Raw genomic sequence first — 27,130 nt, forward strand, 5'->3', positions numbered from 1 at the left:
TGCCACAATTGCTCCCTAAGCAGAAGGCCTTGCTTGGGTCCTGGCCCTGATCCTGCCCCACCTGCAGGAACCACTTTGCCAGCACTACTTGGGCACCATTTGCAGGTTGGGGAATTTGTGGGTGGAGGGAGTCCAGCTCAATGCCTCCATTGCCTGTGAAATCTTTGCCAGGCAGTTCCCCAACCCCCTTCTTTCCCTCCTGCTCCAAGGTCAGTGGAGGCAGCACTTCTTCCCCCACTCCCACCCACCCCCTAATTTGCACTAGAGCATTTAATGTGGAAATACTGATATTCTTCCTCCAATAATGGATTTATATATTCAGCTTTGATCATTCTAAATACAATTACTTATGGTTGTGATTTCTTTTTTAAAAAACAACAGATTTGTGGTGTCTCGGGTTCATGGGTGTGAATGCAAAAGTAGAGCAATAAATAAAGACTTTGGAGACTTGCCCCCATCAGGGCTGTCCTGGGGTGTATTGATTTCACGTAGCTCTCTGGGTTCGGTTGGGTGCGTCTCTCAAACTCAGGCTCGCCTTCCCTGACTGGCAGCAGCGGCCCTCCCAGGCTTGTGGCTCTGGGGTCCCTCCCAGGCCCACCTGCATATGCTACCGGAGGGGACTGAACTCGGAAGGGGGGTCGGGACCCCTTCCGTTCCTCCCGACGTTGCTCGAGTGCCGCCCCGTGGGAAGCAGTAGCAGCAGCGCAGGCGCGCCCGCCAGGTCAGCCCAAGGGGCCCCGCTGGATCGCCTCGTCCGGGCGGCCTCCGAGCGCGGAGGAGAGCGGAGCCATCCCGGCCAGCAGCCCCGACCGAGAGCTCGCTCCTCTTACTCCAGGGATTGGCCCACTCCGCCCTAGACGGCTGCCGGGCGCCGCTGCTGCTGCTGCCTCTCCTGTGGCCGGGAGTTCCGCAGCCCAACTCGGCCTCCCTGGCTGCCTCGGAGGCCACAGCCCCGCCCCTCGCCAGCTCCGCGTCGGAAGTGGCGTCTGCGCGGCGGCCGTAGAAAGATCGACCCGGAAAAGGAAGCGGCGGGCGCCGCTCAGGCCCCGCCCCTCCGCTTCCGGGACCCTCTTCCCCTCCCTCTCGGCTGGGCTCGTTGCGCCTGCGCAGAAGCTGCTCGGAGCGACGCTGTTGGCCCGGGACTCCATGAGCGCCATCGGGGGAAGCGGAGGCGGCGGCGGCGGCGGAGGAGGAGGCGGCGGCGGCTTGGAGCCAGACCTCAGCCCGGCCGTCCCCGTCCCCCTCCCCGCCGCGGGGGGAGACAGCGCCAAGGGCAGCCCAGGGCTCGTGGCGGCCGTGGCCGGAGCCGGAGGGGCCGGTGAGAGAGGTGGTGGGGGGAGGGGCGCCTGCCTTCCTTCTTTGCCCAGGCTCCCTCTCTGAATTCGCCTTTCTCCCCGCAGGTGCCTCTTCGTCCTCCTCCTCTTCCTCTTCTTCCTCCTCTTCCTCCTCGTCCTCACTGCTGGCGCATCCCGCGGAGGCGGCGCCCTCGGTGCCCAACGGGATCTTCGCGCCGCCCGGAGTGGCCGCCAACGGGGACTCGAAGTCTGCCGCCCTCGCCGCTGCCTCATCCGCCGCCTCCTCTTCGGCCTCCGCCGCCCCGGCCTCCTCTCCCGCCTCCAGCACCCCACTGGTCGACTTTCTGCTGCAACTGGAGGATTACACGCCCACGGTGACGCCCCTTCCCCGCCCGGCCGCCGGCAGCCTCGCCGGACCCTGGTGGCATCTCCCTCTTTAACCATCCTCGTGCTTCCCTTCCAGATCCCAGATGCTGTCACGGGCTACTACCTGAACCGCGCTGGCTTCGAAGCTTCCGATCCGCGCATGTAAGTGGCGCGTGGGGGGAGAGACCAAGTTCCCAGGACATATAGACTGCCACTACCTCTAGGGGCTCCGTGTGGCTCCTAGGGACACATCCTAGGGCTCACCCACACCACCTCTCTCTCACTCCCCTCATCCCTCGTCTGATTTCCCCTTCCAGCATCCGCCTGATCTCCCTGGCTGCCCAGAAGTTCATCTCCGACATTGCCAACGACGCTTTGCAGCACTGCAAGATGAAGGGGACGGCCTCTGGCAGCTCCCGAAACAAGAGCAAGGTGAGTTCCCCCAAATGCCGCCCTCGACACTCCCTTGAGGTGCCCAGGCGGGATTCCCAGCTGACGCCCCCCTCTCTCTCCCCTCCCCCATTGCAGGACAAGAAATACACCCTCACCATGGAGGACCTTGCCCCTGCGCTCTCCGAGTACGGCATCAACGTCAAGAAGCCCCACTACTTCACTTAGCTGCCTGCCCCCAACCCCCTGGATTCACTCTTGGACTGCTTCTTTTTCTTCTTGGCTGCTGTACCATTAAAGTTCTCCCTTTCTTGAGGTCCCTGTCCTGCCTGTCGCTCCTTCTGCATTGGAGGAGGAGGGGAACAGCTCTGACAAAAGATGGGGCGGGTATTTGAAGCAAAGATGTCCCAGGACTCCTGGGGGGATAATGAAGGTGTGGGGGGGATAATGAAAATGGCTTTGGCTGGCATGGGCATGACGTTCCTGGGAAACCCAAGGAAGTTCATCCAGCATTACCTGTGGCGCATGTGGAAGCCAAAGGCAAAGGCAGTGATGTTTGATAGAATCTTAGAGTTGGAAGGGACCCCAAGGGTCATCTAGTCCAACCCAGCTGCAGTGCAGGAGTCTCAAGAAGGGAGATTCCGACTAAACATTTAGAAAATCTTTCAGTAAGAGCTGTTCAGCAGTGGAACAGATTCCCACGAGAGGTGGAGGTTTTTAAGCAGAAGCTGGATGACCAACAGTCATGGATGTTTTAGCTGAGATTCCTGCATTGCAGGGGGTTGGACTAGATGACCCTTGGGATCCCTTCCAACTCATAAGAGTCTATGATCCCTGAGAGTCTTCACTTCTCCAAGCTTGGCATACCTAGCAGTTGACCTTAGTTGCTCTCTGCACTTGCTCCAGAAAATGGGAATGGCCTAGGCAGGGCCTCCCTCCCCCATCTTGTTGGCACTAGGGCAGCGATGTTCCTGGACAGCGAAGCTCATCCAGCATTGCCTGTGATGTGTGGGGAAGCCAAGGGCGGCCCTGCTGTGTCCCCAGGGGTAGAGGCAGCGTTGCTTCTGAGGGTCACTTGCAGGAAGCCACACCAGGGGAGATGTGCTCCGGTGCTTGGGTGCTGCTTGCTCGTTCCCGTGGCGAAACCTGGCTGGCCACCAAAAGAACAGGGTGCTGGACTTGGTGGGCCCGCTTTGCCCTGATCCAAGAGCAAAGGAGCCAGGCTCTTATGCTCTGAACAACCAGGAATTGCAGGGAGGAGGTGGGTGGAAAGCTTGACTGCTCCGGGGTCAAGGGTTCATTTGCTCCATCTGCAGCAGCTTTTCTCTTTGTGCTGGGGAAACCAGGGGGAGCTGGCCTCTTGAAGGTCAAACTCCTCCCCCGCGCATCTGGATCTTCCAATGCCCAACAGATTTTGAACCATTCTATTGGAGAAGGGGGACTCTTGGACGGGGGCGGGGCGATGGTAGTGGTCAGTTAGGCAACAGGTGTGACTCCTACCTTTCTATGGTAGGTGACAGTCCAGGCCCTCCAAAACTCACACACAAAGTCCCTCTCTGTCCAGTCAAGCATGGTCACAGTTTACAGTTTTTTCCACTAGGCAAAAACGCTCCAGGAGCAAAACAGCCCCCGTCTTTGCATGCAGCCAAGTGGCTCTGCATGACTCAGCAGCTCAGAGCCTCCCCCTGTCCTGTGACTTGTCCACCAACCACGTCGCAGTAACTCAAGCGCTGCAACATGGTGATGGGTGTTGCAGCTCGCAGAGGGTGGCCTCAGTTGATGCCAATGAGAACATACCCTGGCCACACCCATTGCATCTGTTCTGCTTTCTTTCTCCCATTCCAATGGGTCATTTGGTTTTTTCCTCCCGTCTCTCCACTGAGAAGATGTGTGGAGGCGATTACTCGTGGAGCAGGGAAACTTAACTGCAAGGAAAACCACAAGCGTGCTGCTGGCTCCGGGGAGAGGCCTATCTCACCCACCACAGCTGGGGAGCCCAGAGGCATGTTGCTTCTGGTGCTGGAGTGGATGCAAGAGCTGCTAGGAGCAGTGGCCAGATTGTGCTCAAAGCACCCACATGCGTTGGGCATGAGACCGGGAGAAAGGCTGCTACCCGCTGAGCCTCTCGGCTGCCACTGCCTGTCCTTTTCCCAGCTCTGCACTTTCCTTTCTGAGCTGCGTCTCAAAGAGGGTTGTGGCCCATATTTGCCAAGGCATTAGGAGACTGAAAATTAAAAAGCCGGTTTCAGTCGAGGGCAACAGAAGACCAGCCAGAGTGTGGCACCTTATGGGGGTTTGAACCCAAATACAGTCGCCTCCCCACTGGCTTACCCACGGAAGGCAGTAGATTGTTGTGTGTTGGAAATGGGCCAGGCTCCCGGGCAAGAGGGCAGCAATGGCAGGAGGGGCTGGGGCAACCATCCTCTTCAGCTGAAGCCCACCAAGGAAGCTGGGGCAGTCGGCTGTGTCCCCCTCACACCACAAAGGTTGCAGTGACCACTGTCTCCTTTAATAACACTTTATTTTGAGCCCTCTGGCTTTGGCCGGGGCCTGCATAGAAAAGATAAAAACCGTGCAGCGCAGAGGCAGGCGGTGGGCTTTGAGTGTGAGGCAACCTTGCTGATGTGCGCTGAGGGGACGGGGTGCTAGGCACTGTGGAAGGCAGCGCAGCATTGCTGGGGGAGCTTAAAAGGCCAAGGCAGCTTACAGCAGGGACCCCCCCCCCCAAATAGAGCTCCCCCAAAAGGGGAGTGGGGCAAGGCAGTGGCTCCTTCTGTACCGTTTTGTTTCAAGAGCAAGGAAGCGGCGCTCCCTTTCAACAGCGCCTCCCCAAGGCACTTGTGGGCAGGTTGGAGTGGGGTGGTGGGCTGCAGAGCGCGTCCCCCTCCCCTCACTTCTCCTGCATCTTCTCAAGGATGGGGACGATCATGTCAAATTTGGGGCGCTTGGCTGGGTCCTCGTTCATGCAGATCTTCATCAGCTTGCAAATGTGGGGGGAGATGCCTGGGGGGATGGTGGGCCGCAGCCCCTCCAGGGCAACCTGGGAGGAGGAGGAGGAAGCAGAAGAACCTCAGAAGGGGTCCCCAAGGGTGGCCTAGTCCAACCCTGAAGGCGTGGTAGGGTGCCTCACCTTCATGCCAATCTCCATGTTGGAGAGGTCAGCAAAGGGCACTTCCCGGGTCACCAGCTCCCACAGCAGCACAGCAAAGCTCCACATGTCAGCCGAGCGGCGGTTGATCTCCTCTGCCTTCTTCTGCAGAGCTGCAGGAGCAAAGAGGGGCCCTAGAAACGCAGTGGCTGGAAGGGGGAGCTTGGGTGTCAGCCCCGGCTGCGGCTGGCCAGAGGAGGGGAGAGTGGCAAAGTGGTCTGAGGCACTTGCAGGAACGGAGACACACACCCCCCCCCCGCCCCCGGGAGTGCTTTTCAGTTTGGTACTGTAGGACTTTTTTAAAAAATGTCAAGCTGCTTTGAGGCATTCTTCAGTAATAAGCAATAAAGAAATATAGTGAAACTAAGTATAGGAGCCAGAAAAGATGACAAATTCGGGGGGGTGGGGTGGGGGGAGATCTATGGAACCGCTCTCAGTGCAGCGACTCCTCTGCCCTCCACAGTCGCAGGAGGGGAGACTTGCTCTCGTGCTTGGATCCTGCTTGTGGGCTCCCATTCGGGGCATCTGATCGGCCACTGTGAGAACAGGATGCTGGACCAGGTGGCACACACCCACTTGGCCCGATCTTTGGGTCAGATGATGGGTATCTCAGCGGAGGGCACTCACCTTCCGGCGCCACCCATGCTGGCGCATACATCCTGCCAGGGCACTGGAAGGAGAACTTGACATCTGCCATGCTGATCCGGGCCGTCATGTCCTCATCGATCTGTGGTGGGAGAGAGGACACAACAGGGAGCTCAGCCTCCTAGAGACCCCACCAGCCCACTGAACCCCCAGAAAGTGCCCCCCCCCACGCACCATGATGCTGCGGCTGTTGAGATAGTGGCGCGGGATGAGGGGCTCCAGGGTGTGCAGGAAGGCCATTCCCCGGGCCACGTCGAGAGCAAACTTCACTGCCTGCGTCTGGTCCACCACAAAGTCTGCAGGGGGGAGAGAGCAGGGGGAGCAAATATGGGGGGGGGGGAGCCTGCCTCTCTGCTGGAGTAAGCACTTGCTCCTGAGCGCTGTCCGGAAGGGTGGGAAGGCCTCATCCAGAAGGGCTTCAAAGGGCTGCCTGTGATTCACGCTGCTCAAGCCAGGGGGCCAGAGCGCAAGAATAGTATGAGGGTTTGGACAGGGGCCCACTCAGGCCCCCAAACTCTTTCTGGCTCTGGCTATCAACGCACTTCAGGCCTGGAAAGATGTAAAGGCAACCAGAAAGTGCTCTGTTCCCTCCCAAGAGCTACAGAGAGAGCAAACAATTCCTGCGTTGCCCGGGGGTGGGCTAGATGGCCCTTGGGATCCCTTCCCCCATCCCCAGCCAGGCCCCTGAGGTGCCCCCTTGAAAGCAGGGCAAGGTATGGGAAGCGAGACTCACTGGTGCCTTCGTGGAGCACGTTGTAGAGGGAGCCATAGGGCATCCAGTGGGTGAGCGTGATGGGGTGAGGAGCAGGAGGAGACTGGCAGGCGCCCAGGACCGGCAGCACGTTGGGGTGGGAGAAGATCCTGTGGGGGGAAAGGAGGCGAGTGGAGGAAGCAGCACTGCAGGCGCTCATGTGGGCAGGAAGGGGCTGGGGGTGCCAAGGGCACAGGACCCCCCACCCACCCACCCACCTGAGCTTGGGGTACTCCTCATTGAAATCGCGGCTCTTGCGGGTCGTCCAGTCTCGGGGCTTGAGCACTTTGATGACGATGCCGTTTCCCTGCCAGCGCCCTTCCCAGAGCTGTGGAGAAGGTGGAAGGTCAGAGGGGAGTGGGGCGAAGGAGACGGGGGGGAGGGGAAAGGAGTGGCCCCCACCTCTCCAGACTGGTTCTCGTTGAGCTTGTGTCCCAGGGTCAGCTGCCGGAAGTCGATGCCAGCCAGCTTGTTCAAAGTCCCATTGCCTAAGAGAAGAGACCATCAGCTAGTCGCAGCCTGCAGAAGGAAACCCCCCCCCCACTGCCAAACCCACTGGACGAGGAGAGTCCCCATTCCCCCTCTGCCCACCCCACGGCTCCTGGGTCTCCCCCTTCCTGCAGGTCTCTTACGAGGTCTCGTCCGTGTTGTGCCCTTCCAGAAGGTGTCCTTGAAGGGGATGCGTGTGAGGCTCTGGCCCAACTTCTCTGCTCGCTCTGGAGGGGGTGGGGGAGAGAAAACAAGGGTGTTGCGCAGGTGGAAAGGGGGTGGAAAGAGGGCCCCCCACCACCTGGAGACTCACTGAACAGGCTCTGTGCACCCAGCCAGGCAGCAGGAGGGGGTGTCCTGGACCAGCTGGATGCAGAGGAAGGGTGGGAGGAACCAGCAGGGGAACCCCTAAAGGAAGAAGGCTCAGAGCCCACTGGGGGCTGGTGGTGGGACCGTGATGAGTGGTCAGAGGCAGAAGATTGGGAAGAGGAGGTGTCGGAAGCTGACAGGGTTTAGTGAACTGGGAGAGTCTGTGGTGGAGAGAAGTCCAGAATCGGAGGCGGAAGGAGGGCAGCAGCCAAGAGGCAGAGATCAGGCAGGCTGAAGAAGAAGCCAGCTCAAGGGCTGCACATAATGCGCCCTGGGAGATATTTTGGCTGAACAACTGTGTACAAATGCTCCAAACAAATTAACAAATGCAGTTTGACACAAAACAAAGTAGCTGAAGGCAGCTGCTGAGCAGGGAGGGGCTCAAGGAGGCATGGGGGGCAGGAGCTGGGCTCACCTTTCAGGGAGTCCCGCAGGGGTGTCTTGGCCTTGTCAAGGGGTGTCTCCCCATATTTGTTGCAGATGCTGACGAGAGCCCCGCTGGCCACCAGGTCCTGAAGGATGGGGAGGGTGAGAAGTGAGGCAAAAGACCGTCTTCCCACAGAAGTCCTTCTTGCCCAGCCCCTCTCCCCATGGGGCACCAGGTCTTCTACCAGCCCCACTCCCCACAGGTCACCGCTGCCCTCCTCTTAGGGAGCTTTCATTTAGTTTTAAATTGTGTGAATTGGGGTATATGAATTTGCTTGAGCAAAGCATGATTAGAATTGAATCAGGAATGTTGCCGGGCCCTCTGCCACCATGGTAGGAAGAGACCTCTGCCAAGGCAGCCCTCACCTCAGCCACCTGCTCCTGGGCCCAAAAGCAGGCGTAGTGGAGGGGGGTGTTCCCATGCTCGTTCACCGCGTTGATGTCGGCCTTGAACTGGATCAGCTGAGCAGGGCAAGAAGATCGAGAGTGAGCCGGGGAAGGAAATCCCCCTCCAAAAGACCCCCACAAAGTGACATGTGCCAGACAGCCACCCTCTTCCCTCTCCCTGCAAGGGGAGCTCGAAGACCCAGAGGAGAAGGAGGGGGTGCCGACCGACAGGGAGCCTTGGGAAGCCTCCTCCCTGTGGGGTCCCACCTACCTTCTGGACAATGTCCCGGTGGCCGTGGCTGGCAGCCAGGTGCAGCGGGGTGTCGTCCCCCCGGTTCATGACGTTGATGCGTGCCCCTCGCATGACCAGCATGTCGACCACGCTGGAGCGGCCTTCGCGACAGGCCCAGTGCAGGGGACTGAAGCCGTGGTCATCACTGCAGGGAGGGAGAGGGGCCCCTGTTCAGTGCCCAGGGGCCAACCTGGCCAGGGGGCAGAGCTCCAGGGGTCCCAGGGCGCCTGCTCAAGGCTGGAAGCGCCAGAGGCAGGAGCAGCCTGGGAGAGTCTGGCAGCACAGGAATCCCTCCAGCTGCTCTCCTCCTCCTCCCTCCCTGAGCTCACTCTTCTTGAGCCAAGCACAGGAGGAGAGAGCGAGAGGAAGACCAGGCCTTAAAAGGAGATCTGAGCCAGGAAGACGAGGCAGCCCCCAGTCCCCAGCCGGGACAACAGCTAGGGGGCCAAGCAGATGGGAGCATCCCAGGGGAGAAAAGCCACCATTGGCCCGGAAATCGAAGGGTCATCTAGTCCCACTCCCTGCAAGGCAGGAACCTCGGCTAAAGCATCCTTGACAGATGGCCGCCCAACCTCTGCTTAAAAACCTCCGAGGAGGGAGAGTTTGCCTCCCCTGTGGAACAGATCAGAAGGAGCTCCTGGCTGGCATCACAGACCCCACCAATCCTTCCTGCCATCCACAGATCCCTTCAAGCCTTGGGAACCAGACTGCACGGGGTGGGGCGGGGGGTGGCAGTGGCTGCTTCAGAGGACTAGGAACAGGTTGAGGTCCAGAGGAAAATGAAGCCACCCATTTGCTGACCCTGGACTTCCTAGATGGATTTGGGGACTGTTGCACAGTCCCCAGATTCAAGCCGCCTGCCCCCAGGGAAGGAGGCTGGCTCCTTGGGCAAGGGGCTTCTTCCTTTGATGGGCAGCCTTCACACCTCACCCACCCCCACACTCTGACCCCCCACCCCAGGGCTCCTCCACAGCAAGCCTGAAATGAGGGGAGAATCTGGGCAGCCTCCCTTCGCTGCCCACCTCCCCTCAGGGCTGGGCTGGTACTTCTTGACTCCCACCACCTGCTCTGCCATCCAGCCCCCCCCCCCCTCCATGGGCAACAGAATTCCTGCGTGTTTTGGAGCTGCGGTCATTTCCTGTCCTTTCCAGCCAAGGGGACGAAATACAGGATGAAGACAGCTTGGGGGCGGACAACGGGGTCTGGGGCTGCTTCCTTCCTCCCGCTCCCCACTCACCCTTGGTTGAGGTCGTTCTCCGTGTTGTCCAGCCAAAGGCGCACGGCCACGGCGTTGCCTTCCCGGCACTGGGTGAAGATGTCGTCCATGTTCCCTCCTGCCAAAGGAGGGCGGGAGGTTCAGACAGCAGCCGGAGACGCAGCCCGTTCCGGGGGCCGCGATGAGCCCTCTCGCCCCGCAACTCGGCTGACCCCTGCTGCTCGGGTGTCCCGAGCAGCTACACCCCACCCGCCCCGAGTAACGATCCCGAGCGGTCCCGATTCAGGGTGGGTTCCCGGTGGAAAGAGGGCGCTAGGCAGCCGCCCCGACGTCCTGCTCTGGGGCCGAGAATCTGGGTTCTAGGTCCGGGCATGTGCCCCCCGACACCGCCCTTCCGCAGCAGAGCCGCAGCGCCCGGCCAGGAGAGCCGCTTCCTCGGACCGGACCGGAGGAGCCGGGGCGGGGCGCGATGCGGCGCCGCCCGACAGCTGAGCCCACCCGGATCCCGAGACAAGAGAGAGGGAGCGGCCGCCCCGAGTGCTGCGAGGAGGAAGCCGCCCTCCCGGGCCCCTGTCGGGCAAGGGCAGCGCCAGGGCGACGGACGGGCGTGGCCGGGGCTGCTGCGAGGCGAGTGGCCGAGCTGCCCCAACCCGACCCCGCCCCGGGCGATCCCCGTCTCGCGGTCCCCTTTACCGTGCCCGATCGCGGCGGCGGCTCCGTGTGTGGCGCGTCTTGTCGGCTCTGCTCCTCCCCGCCGTTCCCTCGGGCGGCTCCCGCCGGAGACCGCCCCCTCCCGTCCTCTGCTCCCCCTCCGACGGCCCCGCCGCTCCCGCCCCGCCCGGCAGAGGCTCCGCAGTAGCGGCCACTGGCTCCACGAGGTGGCGCTGTCCCGGGGCGCCCGGCCACCGTCACAGACAGGCCCCTTTGCCGGGAGGCGACCCGGGGCATACTCTGCCCCCACACCCCGCCAAGGCGCGCCCGGTTCTTTGGCCCGAGGGAACAGGGGTCTCTGCTTTCTCCCTACGAGCGCGCCCCTTCCTCCGGTGCGGCTTGCTGTGGTGGCCTCCGGGCGGCAGACGGAGCCCGCGTGCCGCTCTGGAGAAGAGATGGGGCTCTCTATAGTGCAACCCGGAGACCCGGAACTTCCGCCAGCGTGAGCGCCTGGGCTGCTGCGAGGCTCGTCTCGGCAAAGAAATCGTCGCTCGTCGGCTGCTGCTGCTGCTGCTTCTTCTTTCCCCTTGGAAGATGTTCGAGGAGGCCCCGTGGGGCGAGGCGGCGGAGCCGGAGCTGCCGGGCCGCCTGCTGCCTCCGTGCCCGCGGGCTCAGGTGAATCCCCCCGCGGGGCGGGCAGGGCGGCTGGTGGCCGCGCGGGGTCCCTCACGCTCTCGGTGTCGCCCGCAGAGCCCCGTCCGGAGCAGCCCCGCCGGGCGCCGGAGACTCCTGGCCACCCTGCGCCGCCTGCAGAGCTTGGCGCCGCGCCCGCCATCCCCGTCCTCCTCCGGCCGAGGCAGCAGCGCGTCCGACTCGGAGGCCGAGCAGCCGCGAGAGAGGAAGCGCCCGAGGAAGGGGCCGCAGTCTGGGTCGCCCCCCGGACCCCGCGCCGGAGCTCCGCAATCGCAGCAGCAGCAGCAGCAGCAGCAGCGCCTCCCGGCCCGGAAGGAGAAGCCGGCGCCCCTAGCAGGTGAGGCCTGCGGTGCCCCTCCCCGCCCGCTTGGCTGTGGCCCAGGATCTGAGCTCCCCGGGATGAAGGCCGAGAGAATTGTCCGGTGTGCAAAGGCCCGGGTCATGGGGCTTAGCCTGGGTTGTATATCTGCAGCAGGGTTCGGGTGGCGGGAAGCTGCCTGGTCGCGGGACTGTCTTCGGGATGAGAGATGGGTGCTTGTTTGCTTCATTGTAGCCCAAAGCAGTGCTGAGGTTCTGCTTGTGGATTTCCCATCAGGGTTGTCCACTGTGAGGCTATGATGTTGGACTAGATTCTTATAATCTTATGAAACATTCCCTGCATCTCAGTCCCTGGGGGCCTCTCTAGGTGGGGTGGGGCTGGTCCCTCTGCCTGAAACCCCGAAGGGCTGTTTCCACCTCCAGTCAGTGCACAGAGCCCTGGGCAAGAGAGATCATCTGGGCCCATTGGGGGTGAGGGGAGCGATGGAGCCCAATGCCAAGCACCTCTGTCCTTGCCCTGTCCAGACAAAGCAGCTGGAGGCGGAGACCCTGATCCCAGCAGCAAGCAGAGGAGTGCTGGGGCAAAGGCAGCTGCAAAGGACCCAGAGGAGGAGCCAAGGCAGCGGCTGACCAGGAGACAGTGGAAGAACCGCCAGAAGAACAAGCGGCGCCAGAACATGTTCAAGGCAGGGCTGGGCCGTGAGGAGCCCCCTGTGGCCTCTGCAGTAGCAGAGGAGCCCCCTGCAGTCTCTGCAGCAGCAGAGGAGCCCCCCAGCAGCCAAGACTCAGCAGCCCAGGAACTTCTCAGCGAGAGGGCAGCATCCCTGCGGCTGCGCATGGAAGAGCGGCTGGAGTCAGCACGCTTCCGCTTCATCAACCAGCAGCTCTACACATCCTCCAGCCAGCAGGCGGTCCAGCTCTTCCAGGATGACCCTGAGGCCTTGGTGGTGTATCACCGGGGCTTTGCCCGGCAGGTGGCCCAGTGGCCTGAAAACCCTGTGCAGCACTTTGTGCGCTACCTGCGTCAGAGGTAAGGATGGGGGAGATTGGCCAACTCCCCCTCCCCAACATGTGCTGGTTAATCAAACATCTGTGCGTGTTGCAATGTCATAGTTAACGTATAGAAGTGTTTGACAGGGTGGGTGAATGGCCTAACTTTGCCCCTCCCCCCACAGACCAGCGTCCCTTGTGGTGGCAGATTTCGGTTGCGGGGACTGCATGCTGGCACGCAGCGTGCGGAACAAAGTGCACTGTTTCGATCTGGTGGCTCTGGACCCCCGAATCATTGTCTGCGACATGGCCCAGGTACGCTGGAGGGGGAGGGTCTCCTCACAGCACCTGCCTTCTCCAGGCTTGGGAAGAGCTGTGTGATGGGCCTACGCAAGTGGGCTTTGCTTCACTGGAGGCTTTTAAGCAGATTGGACAGCCACATGTCAGGGATGCATTGGGTGTGATTCCTACATTGCAGGGGGTTAGACTAGATGGCCCTTGGGTGTACCTCCCAGCTCCACAGTTGTATGATTCTATGACTACCTCACACACATGGTTTTCCGATTGTGCCTTCCTCTTTTTGCTCCTTCTGTGCAGGTCCCCCTGGATGATGAATCTGTTGACGTGGCTGTGTTCTGCCTGGCACTGATGGGTACTAACCTGCAGGAGATCTTGGAAGAGGCCAACCGTGTCCTACGAGTTGGGTAATTGTGGGGTCCTGGGGTCACTGGCATGGGAAGGGCTGTGGCAGTGAGGGGGACACATGAAATGGCTGATCAGGGCACTGTCATCTCAGTCAAAACCTAGGGCTGTTATATGGGGATGATGATATTTAATACCTATACTGCATAATAATAATAATAATAATAATAATAATAATAATAATAATAATACTCTGCCCACCTGACTGGGTTTTCCAGTCAGAAATATTAAAATATTAATAATATATTAATAGAGCTATAGTTAGAACATTTCTAAGTGTTGTACAGAAAACAAGTAACAACAAACAACTTAAACAAAAGATATTACTAAAATAAAGGATTATGTTAATATAGATTTACTAATATTCAGACAATGAATTAATGATGGTTGCAAAGAGCCTTTAGCCAGTGAATCAGCTAAATCTGCTTAGTAGCAAAATTTCAGCATAACTAACTTGGATATTGAAAATACCACTATTCATGTATTTTCTATTTCAGTAACAAAACAGTCTCGAAAATATGCATGGTTTGCTTGCATCCTTTAAAATCAGTCCTCGGCACCAACTGCCTTTGAAAACATGTAGCAAGGAGGAGGATGTGACTCTCTGGCCAGGAAGAGCTTTTGGTGGGAGTGCAGACTTCCCAGGCAGAAGGTCTTGGGTTCACCCACTCACACTCACCCGTGGCAGCTCCAAGTAGAGCTCAGAGAAGACCCTTGGGTCTGAAGCCCTGGGGAGAGAAGGCTAGCTGGCAGTGGCTACATGTCGGCCACAGTATCAGAGGCAGCAGCTCTGGATCATTGTGAATAATAATAATAATTTTATCATTTGTATCCCTCCCATTTGGCTGCGTTTCCCCAGCCACTCTGGGTGGGTTTCAGGACATAAAATATTGTAAAACAGACATTTTAAATTTCCAAAGGTGGGAAGGGGCTGCTTCAGAGGCATCCTCTGAGGTTTCCGGACGAGTGACCGCATGAAATGCAATAAAATAAGCAAGCATTCCCTGGACTGCTTAGGGGGAAAGGATTGTTGTTGTTGTTGTTCAGTCGTGTCCAACTCTTCGTGACCCCATGGACCAGAGCACGCCAGGCATGCCTATCCTTCACTGCCTCTCGCAGTTTGGCCAAACTCATGTTAGTAGCTTCAAGAACACTGTCGAACCATCTCATCCCCTGTCGTCCCCTTCTCCTTGTGCCCTCCATCTTTCCCAACATCAGGGTCTTTTCCAAGGAGTCTTCCCTTCTCATGAGGTGGCCAAAGTACTGGAGCCTCAACTTCAGGATCTGTCCTTCTAGTGAGCACTCAGGGCCGATTTCTTTAAGAATGGATAGGTTTGATCTTCTTGCAGTCCATGGGACTCTCAAGAGTGTCCTCCAGCACCATAATTCAAAAGCATCACTTCTTTGGCGATCAGCCTTCTTGATGGTCCAGCTCTCACTTCCATACATTACTACTGGGAAAACCATAGCTTTAACTATACGGACCTTTGTCGGCAGGGTGATGTCTTTGCTTTTTAAGATGCTGTCTAGGTTTACATGATTGCTAACCATTCAAAGCACCAACAAAAACAATGACATACAGCATTTGGGGCCCCTCACTTTGGGAGGCCAGGCCAAGCCTTCCCCCAGCCCCTCCCGTGTTCTTCAGGTGCTCTCCTGACACACAGGGGGATGTCCTGCTCAGGGGATGGGGATGTTTCTGACTCCTTGAGGATTCACTCAGCATCACTTTTAGTCCCTTTTATGCCTCTTTTCAGCCGTCTTTTCTGCTGCCTTCTGGCACAGCCAGGACCCCTTGCATTTCTCTGCCCCCCCATTGCTGACGCAGAACTGGGAGGGCGAAGAGGGGCTGCAGCGGGGGGGGCGCGCGCAAAGGGCCCCCTTGGCTGGTGGCTGATCTCCCTCCCTCCCTCCCTCCCAGGGGGACCCTCCTGGTGGCCGAGGTGGCCAGCCGCTTCCAGGACGTGCGGGCCTTCGTGGCGGCGCTCGGCCGGCTCGGCTTCCGGCTCCTTAGCAAGGTAGGTCTCCGCGGGGCGTGGTCGGGGGCTCCCTTCTTCCTTCCCTGGGGCCGCGCGAGGCCCCCTCCGGCCCGCCCGCGCCTCCGCATCGCCTTCCCTCTCCTCCCCTTCCAGGACGTGACAGGCAGCCACTTCTTCACCTTCGAGCTGCGCAAGGCGGAAGTGCCGAAGCGGAAGGGGCGGAGCGAAGAGGCTCCTCAGGGCCTGGTGCTCCGCCCCTGCCTCTACAAGCGGCGGTGACGCCATGGGGGCGGGGCTTCGTCTCGGCTACCGCCTCGCTATGAATAAAGTGCTTTTCTCTCGAAGCGGAAGTGTCTCGTCTCGTCGTGCTATGCCTGCTGGGGGCTGTAGTTGAGGCAGGGGCGGCGGCGGCGGCGGCGCGTGGCCGGCGCAAGCGCAGTCCGGCCGAGTCCGGGCGGCGGCGGCGGCGGCGGCAGCAGCGATGTCGGGATCGGCGGGCGGGCCGGGGCCCGGCGGGGGCAAGCTGGACATCAACCGGGCCTGCGTGGCGGAGCTGGAGCGGGCGCTCGTCGGCATCGGGCGCCGCCGGGCGAGGGGCATCGTGCGCAAGAGGGAGGTGAGGGACCCAGGTGTCCGAGGGGGCCCGCCAGGACCGCCTCCCCCCCCCCCAACCGTGGGACTGAGCGGGCCCGGAGCCCCCCCCCCCGGGGAGCTGCTTACCTTCCACGCCGCGCCCCCCCTCCCGAAAACGGGGCCCCTGGGGGGAGGGGGGCGGCTCCGTTCCTGCCGGGAGGGGCTTTTCCGTGGGGAGGGTTCCTCTTCTCTCTCGGTGCGTGACTTGGGCGCCCCCTGCCCACCCCCAGGAGCTGAAGGGCTTCGCCTCCCTGGACGACCTGCTGCACGTCAAGGGGATCACGGCGCGGATCGTGGAGCTCAACAGCCAGCGGATGATCTGCTCACCGCAGCAGCCGGACCCCGCCAGAGCTGCCGCCTCCCCGTCGTCCTCGGTTCCCGCGACCCGCGACGGCGCCGCCGCCACCGAGGTGGGCTTGGCGGCGACCTTCGCCCGCTTCTCCGGGGCTGCTGGGCGGGCGGAAGAAAGCCCCGCCGGCAGGGGGAGCGGGGCGGGGCGGGGCGCGGTGGGGGCCTGGGCCGAGGCTCGCTGATGAACCCTGCTGCCCGCTTCCCCCCGCAGGCTCCGGACGAAGAGGCGGGTCAGTCGCTGCCGCTGCCGCTGCCGCGTCCCGGGCAGCAGGAGAGTTGGGCGCCGGCCTGCTTGGCGGACGAGGCGGAGCTGGAGGAAGAGCCGGGCAGCTCCTACCCGCCGGGGGCTCCCGACTCCGAGGATGAGACGAGCGGCGGCGGCAGCAGCGATGGCGAGGAGAGCGGCGGCGACGTCTACTTCTACTACACGGTGGACGAGCGCTGGATCGACTACCTGGAGCGGACGGAGGGCGGCGGCCTCATCCGGCACACGCGGCCCAAGGTGAAGAAGGGGCTGCGGGGGAAGAGAACGGGAAGAAGGAGCCCCAGGCATTTGCGAGACCCCCGGGAGAGCAGGAGGCTGCCCGGAATGGGCCAGATGCAGCAGGCGCTTCTCCTCTTCTGAAGCTGCCTGGGGAAAGGAGCCCAGAGAAAGGGATGGGGCTCTGGGGTGCAGCAGGCACCTGAGAGTATCCATGCCAGGTAGCAGAAGGGCGGCTGTGCAAGTTTCCAGTTTGGTCTTCTCTTTGGCCCTGGCAAGCTGGCAGGAGGGGAGGGTGGTGCTGGCCAGGGCCTTCAGGTTCTTCCTGGAAATGTCTGTGGCATCAATGCTTGTGCTGAGCCTTTCTCAGGGGGTGCAGCCAAGGGTCTCTGCTGACCAAAACAAGTGGGTGGGAGCTCTTGAATTTAATGCCTTGTTCATGATACCTTTTTTTTTTTTTTTTTGCTCACTGGAGGAACTTTTGAAGTCAGAGCATATTTTTCCTGTGCAGGTTTTAAGTCTGCAATTCATGGAGGAGGGGCTGTTGGCAGCAACTAGACACTATGGCTAAGCATGCTCTGCCCTGTGCAGTACGAGGCAGCGATGCCTGTGGAAACCAGATGTTGGAAGCCACAGGTGACCGGGGGTGGGGGTGGGGTTGTTCTTGGGCACAAATTGTGCTTGTAGGTTTCCATAATGGGCATCTGGTTGGCCACTGTGGGGGCAGAGGGCTGGACTGGATGGGCCTTCCGATCAGCAAGCCCGAGGGTCATTGCGGTTTAGACCACACTCCCATGCGCATCCCTTTTCGCATCTGTGCAATGGGGTGAGCTCCTGTTGCTTTGTCCTAGCTTCTGCCAACCTAGCAGTTTGAAAGCATGCCAGTGCAAGTAGATAAATTGGTATTGCTGTGACAGGAAGGTAGATGGCATTTCCGCGTGCTCTGATTTCCGTCACTGTGTTCCATTGCGCCAGAAGCGGTTTAGTCCTGCTGGCCACATGACCTGGAAAAACTGTCTGTGGACAAACACCGGCTCCCTCAGGGTGAAGCGAGATGAGCACAGCACCCCATCGTCACCTTTGACTGGACTTAAACTGTCCAGGGGTCCTTTACCTTTACTGGATGGGCCATTGGCCTCATCCAGCAGGCTTTTGTGGTTCTCAGGTGTGATTTGGCCATCAAGGCTGTAAGGAAGAAAGGCAAAAGCTGCTGTGTGCTGCATCTTTCTTTTTTTAAAAAAATTAAAATGTCATTATTGAAAACCACATCAAAATGTACAAACAAAAAATATGCGCTATTAGCTAATTTACCTTTCCAAATTTCTCCATATATACTTTGACACATTCCCATTCTTTATTGACTTTCTGAGTGGACCCTCCTCTCACTGACACAGTTAATTTTGCCATAATCATAAATTCACAAGTTTTTGATCTCCATTCTGACAGCTCTGGCGCTATTGTTGTTTTCCAATTCTTTGCGTCTAAAAGTCTTGCCGCTGCAATCCCATATAAAAAATTATTCTTCTTATTCTTATGAATGTCATCAGTGTGCTGCATCTTTATTCCCCACCTCCTGCCCTTACGAGGTTGTTATCACAAAGCACAGTTTGTAGATGTGTGTTCTGAGAGAAAGTGTTCTGCTATTGAACCTTCCAGTCTTTTGGGGAGGCAGGAGGCATGGGGGCCCTGGCATGGCTGCTGTGGTAGAGGCAGCCAGAAGGGTGCCCCACTTGACCTGCAGCGCTGTGCATCTTGAGGGGGGCTGTGTGGATTGCTTGACCTTTCTTCTTGCAGAGCTGAAGGATTTCCTGGATCCGTGTGACTCCATTCTGCCCCATCTCTTTGCATTGCAGATGAAGCGCAAGTCAGAGAGCGGCCCGGATGGCAGAGCCCAGTCGCCTGGCAAGAAGCTGTGCAAGGGCTCCGAGAGGGGCAGGTGAGGAGGTTGTGGGTGGCGCTCAGGAGCCCCTGCAAGGTGCCGGGTGAGACATGGGTCTGTCTCCAGCTGGAGTCTTGACTTGGGCACCCCGGCCGTGGCATTCTCCTGACATACTTGCTTCCTCTCCAGAGTGCTGGGCCCCTGTGTCGCTAGCCCCACGGCCACCTTTGGAGATTTGCGGAATGCCAAGGCAGGCCAGGCGCGCTGCCGGCATGTCCCCCCAATGACACCACCCCCTGAGCTGCAGGACTGGCTGCGGACTTTCCAGGTGAGCGGCAGGCAGAGCCTTGTGTATGAGTGTGATGCATGAGGCCCTCAGCTGGAGGCAGAGCAGGGCTGCACTTTCTGGGTGGCAGCCACAGAATGGCCACCTGGCTGGCTTGCAGACCTTTTTTCACGAGCCGGGCGTTTGGTAGATGTGCTGTGGTGTGTTTCTCATTTCCTATTTTGTTTTAGGGGTTTGATCTTAAAAGTGAGCTGATGCATTGGTGGTGTTTCAACATTTAGAAAGCTACAAAGCTTTTGCTTTGATGGCTTTGATGGGCTGCTTTGTGGCCTTTGTTCTGGAGACGGGCTGCAATCCTGTGTTTTGTGCCTGATCTCCCCTTACTCCTTTCTCCCGCCAGCGCTGGAGTGGCCCAGAGAAGCTGCTGGCTCTGGATGAGCTCATTGACCGCTGTGAGCCTCCTCAGATCAAGCACATGATGCAAGTGATTGAGCCCCAATTCCAGCGGGATTTCATATCACTGCTGCCCAAAGAGGTGAGTGTCTCGTGGGTGGGGGACCTTGGAGGAAGAATGCAGAGCAGCCGAAAGAGGACAGTGGGGAGTTGTTGGCCGAAGGTGTTGGTGGAAAAATGAGCCTGCAGGGTGTTGTTAGAAAGCCTTGAGCAACAGGTCAGGAGATCAGAATCTGAGCCAAAGTCAAGAGGGGGGGACAAGGGGACACGATGTGTGCGTGCAGACGAAAGCTTATACCAGAACAAACTTAGTTGGTCTATAAGGTGCTACTGGGGAAAAAAATATTTTTTTATTTTTATTTCACTGCATCAGACCAACACAGCTACCTACCTGTGTCTAAAACAAATAAAGTGTCAGAACTATTCTTACAAGCTGCACATTTTTAAAGTGTGCATGAAAACTCACAGAAACAATAGGATGAAGTAACTAACATCAGAGAGAAACTGGAATTAGAGAAGTTTATCTGAAGTGTGAATGTGGCACCAGGAGGAAAATTGACTAGAGCCAGTTGCTTTAGCAAGAGATGAGACACATCAGAAGAGCTTGGTGATTTGATTTGATTTGATTTCAAGGCCTTGGAAAAGTTTTAAAGGCAAGAATGAAAGTTATCAGGAGAACCTGAAGGCCTGGTGAGAAGCTAAGAGCCAGAGTTCAGTTCCTGCCAAAGAGGAGGAAAAGGAATGAGACAGCCAAGGGAGAGAGGGGTGGTAGGAGAGAGCTTGGCCAAGAGCAAGTGGCAGGGGGTCCCAGGCCTTGTCTCTCCAAGGCTCAATGTGCAGCAGAAAGTGACGGAGAAGAAGAGGAAGTGAGATCCCAAAGATTTCTGGGTGCTAAGGCAAAAGTTGGGCTTTATGCTCAAAATAGGCTTTAAAATGTAAACACATGCGGAGTACAAAATCATGTCTTTTTGAAATTGATTGTTAAATGGTTTTTAATGGTGTTGTGCTTGTCATAAAAGGCAGATGGGCTGAACACTTTCAGTCAAAAGCTCTTTTTTCTTAATTTTAAAATATACAGTACAAACATTAAGGGGAGGCTGTCAAAGATGTCAAGGGAGAGAAGAGACAGCGGTCAATGGATTTAGCTCGCTTGAACGTCTGTGTACATGAGCTAATGTAACGGATGCTCTCTCCCTGTCTCCAGGCCACAGCAGAACTTCCCTTGTGAGGTGCAGGCTACCATTTTTAGAGCAAAAGCTGTGTCATAGGGAGTCCTCTGTAACGCATCCAAAGAAAGAGTCAAATCAGGCAGGGGAGTGGCAAGGAGGACAATATGAAATGACAGGAGGATGCTTGGAGGGCAAGAGATTGGCCCAGATGGTCAGGGAGGACAAGGAGCTCAGCCACAGACTCTGTGCTGGATCGGAAAGGCAAGAGAGGCCTTGTGGGCTGTGAAGCAGAATGGGGTTTGCGCAGTTTGGGATTGGGTGGCCCACGGTGGCCCTGACAGCTGCTGTGTTTGGCTGGGCCTTGAGGGGCTGTGGGAGAAGGGTGTGAGGCCTGGCTCTGATCCAGCTCTCTTCTTGGAGGAGCATTGGAAGGCAGCTTCAGATGTTTGGCTGGTGAGGGTTAAAGGATGGCAGCAGCCACTCACCCACTTTCCCAGCTGTGTTGGTGTCAGGTCATCCAGATAGCTAAATCTCCACATTGCCACAAAGCCGGGGGCCATTGCTGTGGTGGACGTGGGAAGCTGCCTCACCCAAGAGGCCCTCCAGGCCACAGCCAAAGAAGAGCTGCCCAGCCCAGCCCTGTGTTCTTCATGCAGCTGCACAGGTTTGGGCCTGGCTTGCCATTTGCACCCTGGGAGGCTTTTCACAGGAGGAAATCTTGCCCCTTTGCAGTTGGCGCTCTATGTGCTCTCGTTCCTGGAGCCGCGGGACCTGCTCCGGGCGGCGCAGACCTGTCGCTACTGGCGGATTTTGGCCGAGGACAACCTGTTGTGGCGGGAGAAGTGCCGCGATGCAGGTGAGGCTCAGCGCCTGCCCGGTGTTGCTGCCCGGCTGTCCTTGTGCCTCCTCCCTGTCACAACCGCTTCTGCCTCCTGCAGGTATCGAGGAGCCCCTGAGTCTGCGCAAGCGCCGGCTGCTCAGCCCAGGCTTCATGTACAGCCCCTGGAAACTGGCCTTCCTGCGGCAGCACCGAATCGACATGAATTGGCGTGGCGGGGATGCCCGCCCCCCCAAGGTAGGGGACCTCCCTTGACCCCCACCATTGGGGTGAAGTGGTGCAGGGTTTACATACCTCATCATGGCCTAAGACACTTCTCTGGGATCCATGGGGTGGCTGCAAGATGGGGACCAAAGAGCAGGCTCTGGGGGAAGAGGTGGTGTCTCCTTCCAAGCGCTTCACCCAGAGCAGCCAAATGCCTGGGTGCTCAGCTGGGTCCCAGTCCCTGTCCTATACCAGGCAGGGTCCAGGGCTCAGTGGTGCTCAGACCTGTGCTCCAAACTCTTGAGAGCCACTGCTGTTGCTGCCAGTTAGTGTGGGTCCTGCTGAGCTAGGTGGACCAGGCAAGCACCTTTGACTTCTGGCAAAGAAGATCCAGAAGGTGGAATTATTCTGGCTATTCACAAATGCAGGGGGTGGGGTGGGGAAGAGACATGTTTGCTCTTTGAGTTGGGGCTGTCACCGAGGCTGAACCTCCAGCCCTTGCTGAATTTGAAATCAGACTGCCTGATGCCAGCTCTTGACTGCTAGGCCTGGTCTCAAGCCTTGGAGTCCTGCCTTTGAGAACTCAAGGCCACTTGGCTTGGGGAGGAAGCTGACCCTTCCCTCAACAGCAGAAAGGGGGGACACACTCTTTGTGCAGGTGCAGGGTGATGCCAGCTGGCCCGCTAATTCTCTCCTTGGGCCAGGTTCTGAAAGGCCACGATGACCATGTCATCACCTGCCTCCAGTTTTGTGGCAACCGCATTGTGAGCGGCTCAGATGACAACACGCTCAAGGTGTGGTCAGCTGTCACCGGGGAGGTGAGTCTGGGAAATGGTGCTGTGGGTGGGGCTGGCTGTGGCTCTGCCTTCCCTGTCTCTGAGCACCTTCCTCCTCCTCCCACAGTGCGTTCAGACCCTGGTGGGGCACACGGGGGGTGTCTGGTCCTCCCAGATGAGGGACAACATCGTGATCAGCGGTTCAACAGACCGCACCCTGAAGGTGTGGAATGCGGACACGGGCGAGTGCGTGCATACCCTCTATGGGCACACCTCTACCGTGCGCTGCATGCACCTCCATGGCAGCAGGTAGGTTGGGGGGGGAGGCTGCTCCAGGGACCCCTCCTGCCACTCCTGCCTGGGACTCAAGCTGCTTGTCTCTCCTCCCTTGGTAGGGTGGTGAGTGGGTCACGGGATGCCACCCTCCGCCTCTGGGACATCGAGACAGGACAGTGCCTGCATGTGCTGATGGGCCACGTGGCTGCTGTCCGCTGCGTCCAGTATGACGGGCACAAGGTGGTGAGTGGTGCCTATGACTACACGGTCAAGGTCTGGGACCCCGAGACAGAGAGCTGCATCCACACCTTGCAAGGCCACACCAATCGTGTCTACTCCCTGCAGGTGAGGGACCCTGACCCCTTCCCTCCCCACCCCCCGATTCACACAGCCCCTCACTCCTCCCTCCCACCCCTCTCTTGTGCAGTTTGATGGGACCCACATTGTGAGCGGCTCTCTGGACACCTCGATCCGCGTGTGGGACGCTGAGAGCGGCAACTGCCTGCACACGTTGATGGGGCACCAGTCCCTGACCAGCGGCATGGAGCTGCGTGACAACATCCTGGTCTCTGGCAATGCCGACTCCACGGTCAAGATCTGGGACATCAAGACGGGCCAGTGTCTGCAGACCTTGCAAGGTGGGTGCTGCGGGCAGCTGGCTGGGCTGCTGGGACCTGAAACACCCCATTGGCCCTCACAAAGTCCTTGGGGTGAGGAGAGCCCATTTGGGATATGGAAGCAGGCATTGGGGGGGGGGGCGAGGCTTTTCTCCCTCTCAGTAGAGGCCTGCCACCAGTGGCGTCCTCCAGGAAGAGGCGGCTGGGCACTTGCTGGCTGGGCACGGCAGCTGATGACTGCTTTTCACCTTCCTTGCCCCCCTCTGCAACTTCTGCAGGTCCCAGCAAGCACCAGAGTGCCGTCACCTGCCTCCAGTTCAGCTCCAAGTTTGTCGTGACCAGCTCAGACGACGGCACCGTCAAGCTGTGGGACCTCAAGACGGGCGAGTTTGTGCGCAACCTGGTGGCGCTGGAAAGTGGCGGCAGTGGGGGGGTGGTCTGGCGCATCCGCGCCTCCAACACAAAGCTGGTGTGCGCCGTGGGCAGCCGCAACGGGACTGAGGAGACCAAGCTGCTTGTTTTGGATTTTGACGTGGACCTGAAATGAGGAAGAGGGCTGGACTGGCAGGGGGAGTCTGCGGGACGGGCATCCCCCAAGGTGCGAGTGAGTGGTGCCTGGCTTAGCACCTTATTTATAGCCCGGCGTGCAGGGCCCTGGGCGGCTGGCAGAGCGGCAGAGCACCCAAGTCTGCTTTTTGTACACACTAATAATATATCACTTTATTTCTGTACATGGCTTTCTCTGTGTCATGTGGGTTAAGCCCGGGAGGGGGAAGGGGGCTGCCCTGGGGAGGGGGCTGTGGCGGAGGGGGCAGGGTGCTGCCTTTGCCCTGTGCTGCTTTCCCCCTCGCAGTGCAAGAGGCTGACGGCATGGACACGCTGCTGGAGGCACAGCTCAGGGGCCATCTTGGAAGGCAGGCTCAGGTGCAGGATGATGTGCTGGCTGCTGAGCTCAACGGGGACCTCGGGGGCCCCCAGGTAGATGGGGCACAGGTACTTGTTGGCTGGGAAATCGGTGGTGTTGCCAGCAGATGCCATTTCCCAGGTCAGGCGGGTGGCCTGGATCCAGATGGTGGGCAGTGGGCAGGGCTCGGCTGTGCGGCTCTCCTGCAGTAGCCCACTGCGGGCCTTCCAGAACGCATGGCGCAGCTCCAGGCCGCTCAAATAGATGCCTTTCTCCGGGGCACTGGTGGGGGGTGGCCCACTGGGAAGGACCTAGCAAAGGAAGGCAAGAGAGAGGGGGAAAGGGGGCACTTAGGGACTGGGGCTGCTGTGCTTGCCCCTGTGCTCACCCCCATGCCTGCCTGCCCGCCCTCCCCTTCCCTACCTGTTGATGCAGCTGATAGCGGTTCAGCTCCTGCCTCTCCATGCGAGCCCTCTCTTGCAGCACGGCCAGGAGTAGGCGGCGGGGCTGGTGGAAGGCAGCCAGCTGGTAGTGTGCCACAAGCGGCCCGCTGATGGAGCCCAGGTAGCTGCACAAGAGCTGGGTCCGCTGCTTGAGCGTCTGCAGCCAGGCCAGGGGGGCCTGGCGGCTGGTGAGGGCATAGGGCAGCCAGGGGCTGGGCAGGCGGCCCTGCTTCAGGTGGTAGAGGATGGTGGTGCAGCGGCGGGAGGAGCAGGGCTCCCCCTGCAGGCACTCTTGGGCACAGCACAGGTCCCGGCCCACTTGCTTCAGAAGGGCCAGGAGGATGCCCGCCTCCTCCAGCAGGAAGCGCTGCAGGGGGCGCGGCCTGGGGCGGGCCTGCCCTTGCGGGGGGCACCCCTTCCAGCCCACCTCCCAGCCACACTCGGTCAGCTGCTCCTGCAGCTCCTGCACCAGCTGGCTCCCGTCCCGCAGCAGGTGCTCCAGGGCTTCTGTTTGCAGGCAGCAGGGGCCCCTCCTGGGCTGCCACAGGCCCTGAGAGGCCTGCAAGGCCAACAGGAAGGCCTGGCTCCGCTCCGCCAGCATCCGCTGCTGCAGTGCGCTGCACAGGCCGATCCCGGCAGGCTCCATGGGGCTGGGCAGCTGCTCGATGCAGGCCTGGGTGGCGGCAGCCGCCTCCTCGTCAGTGTTCCCTACAGGATGCAAGGAAAGGGAGGGGGGTCAGGGGGTGGACCTGGCTGCTGTAGGAGAGCACCCAGCGCCAAAGGCCCACCGGCAGGCTCTTCCCTGCCCTCTTACAAGACATTAGCCAATTCATGAAAGGGGCTCTTGATGAGCCGCACAATGGCCACACTCTGCCGCCACAGCTGGAGGAAGCAAGGGTGTTGCTCTTGTGCTTGAGTCCTGCTTGCGGGTTTCGCGCAGTGAGAACGGGATGCTCGGTCGGACCCAGCTGGCTCTTCAGATCTTCTCTCACCTGGGTTGGGGCAGCCGACTACTGCGGCCACGAGCTGCTGGAGGCTGGAGCCTGGCTGCAGGGGGGAGGCAGGAGCCAAGCAGGCCTGGCACAGGCTCTTCACCACTTGGGCATCACCGCTGTCCAGGACGTGGCCCCCATAGAGCATGGTCCCTGGGGGGGCAGAAGAGTCAGCCGTGTTCAGGAGGGGGCCTTCAAGGACTTGGCTCTTGCAGGCTGTCCCCTTGAACCCCTCATTCAGCCCTGTTTCCATACCGGCTAGCTCCTGCAGGGCTTCCTGGGCTCCGTCTGTTAGGCAGCTCAGCCTCTCCTGGATTCTGAGCCCGGCCAACACTTCCCCATGGCTCCTGCAAGCACAGCACAATCTCAGGCACAGGGCAGAGTTAGAGCAAAAACCACACTCCTGGTTTTGTGGCCGGACAGAAGCCTGCCAGAGTGAGGACTGTCTTGGCCCAGGGTGGGGACCTGCTCCCAACTTTCTTATGGGTCCCAGCAGCTGAGAGGAAGAGCCCTGTGACAGTGGAACAGAAGACCTTGGAAGGGGACGGGCCTCTCCTTCACTTAAGAATTTTAAGCAGGTGTTGGATGGCCACCTGTCGAGGATTCTTTAGCTGTGATTCCTGCATTGCAGGAGCTTGGACTAAAGGGCCCTTGGGGCGTCCCTACAATTCTGGTTCTGTGAAAGATTCTTTGGTAAACTTCATTTTGGGATCAGTGGGAAAGGCCTTTTATGGATCAGAAACAGGTTAAGAAACAGGAAGCAGAGTAAGAATAAATGGGCAGTTCTCCCAATTGTTGGATGTACAAAGTATTCCAGTGTGGCAGCCATGAAAAAGGCAAATTGCATGCTATTTGCATCAGGAAAGGAATTGAGAATAAAACTCCCAATATCATGCTGTTTCAGGAATCTGCGGTGTGCCCACATTTGAAGAACTATATGCAGTTCTGGGCACCTCCCCTCCCCTCAAAAAGGTTATTGCAGAATTGGAAAAGATTCAGGAAGGGCCCCCTGAGGGGATGGAGTGACTCCCTTAAAAGGAAAGGTGGCAGCATTTGTGACTTTTTAGTTCAAAAAGTGAGAGGCAACATGCTGAAAGTTAATAAAATCATATATGGCACACTGCAAGTGGAAAGGGAAACATTTTCTCCCTCTCTTGTAACCCTTAAACTCGTGGACGTCCAATGAAGCTGAATGTCGGAAGATTCAGGGCAGAAGAAAGAAAGTTCTTCCTCCAGCACAGAGACAGACTATGGCACTTGCTCCCCCAGCAGGCAATGGTGGCCACCATCTTGGACAGCTCTAAAAGAGGAGCCACAATGGCAATCCTCTTCCTCCACAATTGGGGGCAGCTGCTGGAAACCACGTGAAGGGAGTGGGCTCTGGGGCTCCTGTTCTGCTTGCTAGTTTCTATCTGGGGCCTCTGGTTGGCCACGTGAGAACCGGAGGCTGGGCTAGATGGCCTGATCCAGGCAGTCCCTCTTACACCCTCTGTGTTGTGCAGGACTGATGTTGGGACCAGTGCTTTTTAACTTATTTTGTGAGGGTTGTGTGAGCAGTAAGGTTCCCAGGTTTGCTGTTGATACGAAATTGTTCAAGGTGATTAAACTCCAGCGGGATTATGAGGAACTCCAAAGGGATCTGGTCAAAGGGGCTATCAAAATGGCAAATGCAATTCAATGCAAGGAAAAGTGATGTACTTTGGGGCAAAGTAACCCCAAGC

At 58.8% G+C, this 27,130-nt stretch overlaps 5 protein-coding genes across 5 annotated transcripts in view; 3 read left to right on the forward strand and 2 right to left on the reverse strand.

Annotated features, from left to right (window-relative positions):
* Nucleotides 1-1,150: 1,150 nt before the first annotated feature.
* TAF10 (TATA-box binding protein associated factor 10) lies at nt 1,151-2,368 on the forward strand (the record flags this gene model as incomplete). The annotated part of the gene is made up of 4 exons (XM_033145725.1): nt 1,151-1,669; nt 1,759-1,823; nt 1,979-2,093; nt 2,190-2,368. Coding segments are annotated over 4 exons (789 nt in total), but the record flags the coding sequence as incomplete, so codon positions are not given.
* A 2,185-nt stretch (nt 2,369-4,553) lies between these two features.
* Nucleotides 4,554-10,577, reverse strand: ILK (integrin linked kinase). The gene is made up of 13 exons (XM_033145683.1): nt 10,468-10,577; nt 9,796-9,892; nt 8,538-8,703; nt 8,246-8,341; nt 7,869-7,965; nt 7,228-7,311; nt 6,998-7,083; nt 6,814-6,923; nt 6,578-6,705; nt 6,019-6,140; nt 5,827-5,926; nt 5,182-5,312; nt 4,554-5,091 (listed from the first exon to the last, which is right to left on the reverse strand). The coding sequence occupies exons 2-13, from the start codon at nt 9,882-9,884 to the stop codon at nt 4,942-4,944; spliced, it is 1,359 nt and encodes a 452-aa protein (XP_033001574.1). The 5' UTR covers nt 9,885-9,892; nt 10,468-10,577; the 3' UTR covers nt 4,554-4,941.
* A 321-nt stretch (nt 10,578-10,898) lies between these two features.
* Nucleotides 10,899-15,451, forward strand: RRP8 (ribosomal RNA processing 8). The gene is made up of 6 exons (XM_033145706.1): nt 10,899-11,455; nt 11,962-12,466; nt 12,612-12,741; nt 13,024-13,130; nt 15,050-15,146; nt 15,261-15,451. Exons 1-6 carry the CDS (start codon nt 11,020-11,022, stop codon nt 15,384-15,386), a joined length of 1,401 nt encoding a protein of 466 aa, XP_033001597.1. The 5' UTR covers nt 10,899-11,019; the 3' UTR covers nt 15,387-15,451.
* A 928-nt stretch (nt 15,452-16,379) lies between these two features.
* Nucleotides 16,380-23,617, forward strand: LOC117044885 (F-box/WD repeat-containing protein 7-like). Its single transcript, XM_033145676.1, has 11 exons — nt 16,380-16,593; nt 18,426-18,508; nt 18,641-18,779; nt 19,138-19,272; nt 21,092-21,215; nt 21,298-21,434; nt 22,106-22,219; nt 22,305-22,486; nt 22,573-22,798; nt 22,881-23,091; nt 23,349-23,617. Exons 2-11 carry the CDS (start codon nt 18,426-18,428, stop codon nt 23,615-23,617), a joined length of 1,620 nt encoding a protein of 539 aa, XP_033001567.1. The 5' UTR covers nt 16,380-16,593.
* A 209-nt stretch (nt 23,618-23,826) lies between these two features.
* The window catches only part of DNHD1 (dynein heavy chain domain 1), a 55,593-nt gene continuing 52,289 nt past the window's right edge, over nt 23,827-27,130 (reverse strand). Inside the window, exons 41-44 of the mRNA XM_033145803.1 lie at nt 25,665-25,756; nt 25,410-25,562; nt 24,398-25,125; nt 23,827-24,285 (exon numbers count right to left, since the gene is read on the reverse strand). Coding sequence (XP_033001694.1) covers nt 23,827-24,285; nt 24,398-25,125; nt 25,410-25,562; nt 25,665-25,756 — 1,432 coding nt within the window. The remainder of the gene's footprint in view (nt 24,286-24,397; nt 25,126-25,409; nt 25,563-25,664; nt 25,757-27,130) is intronic.

Source organism: Lacerta agilis, chromosome 4 (assembly GCF_009819535.1).
Source record: "Lacerta agilis isolate rLacAgi1 chromosome 4, rLacAgi1.pri, whole genome shotgun sequence".
NCBI lineage: Eukaryota > Metazoa > Chordata > Lepidosauria > Squamata > Lacertidae > Lacerta > Lacerta agilis.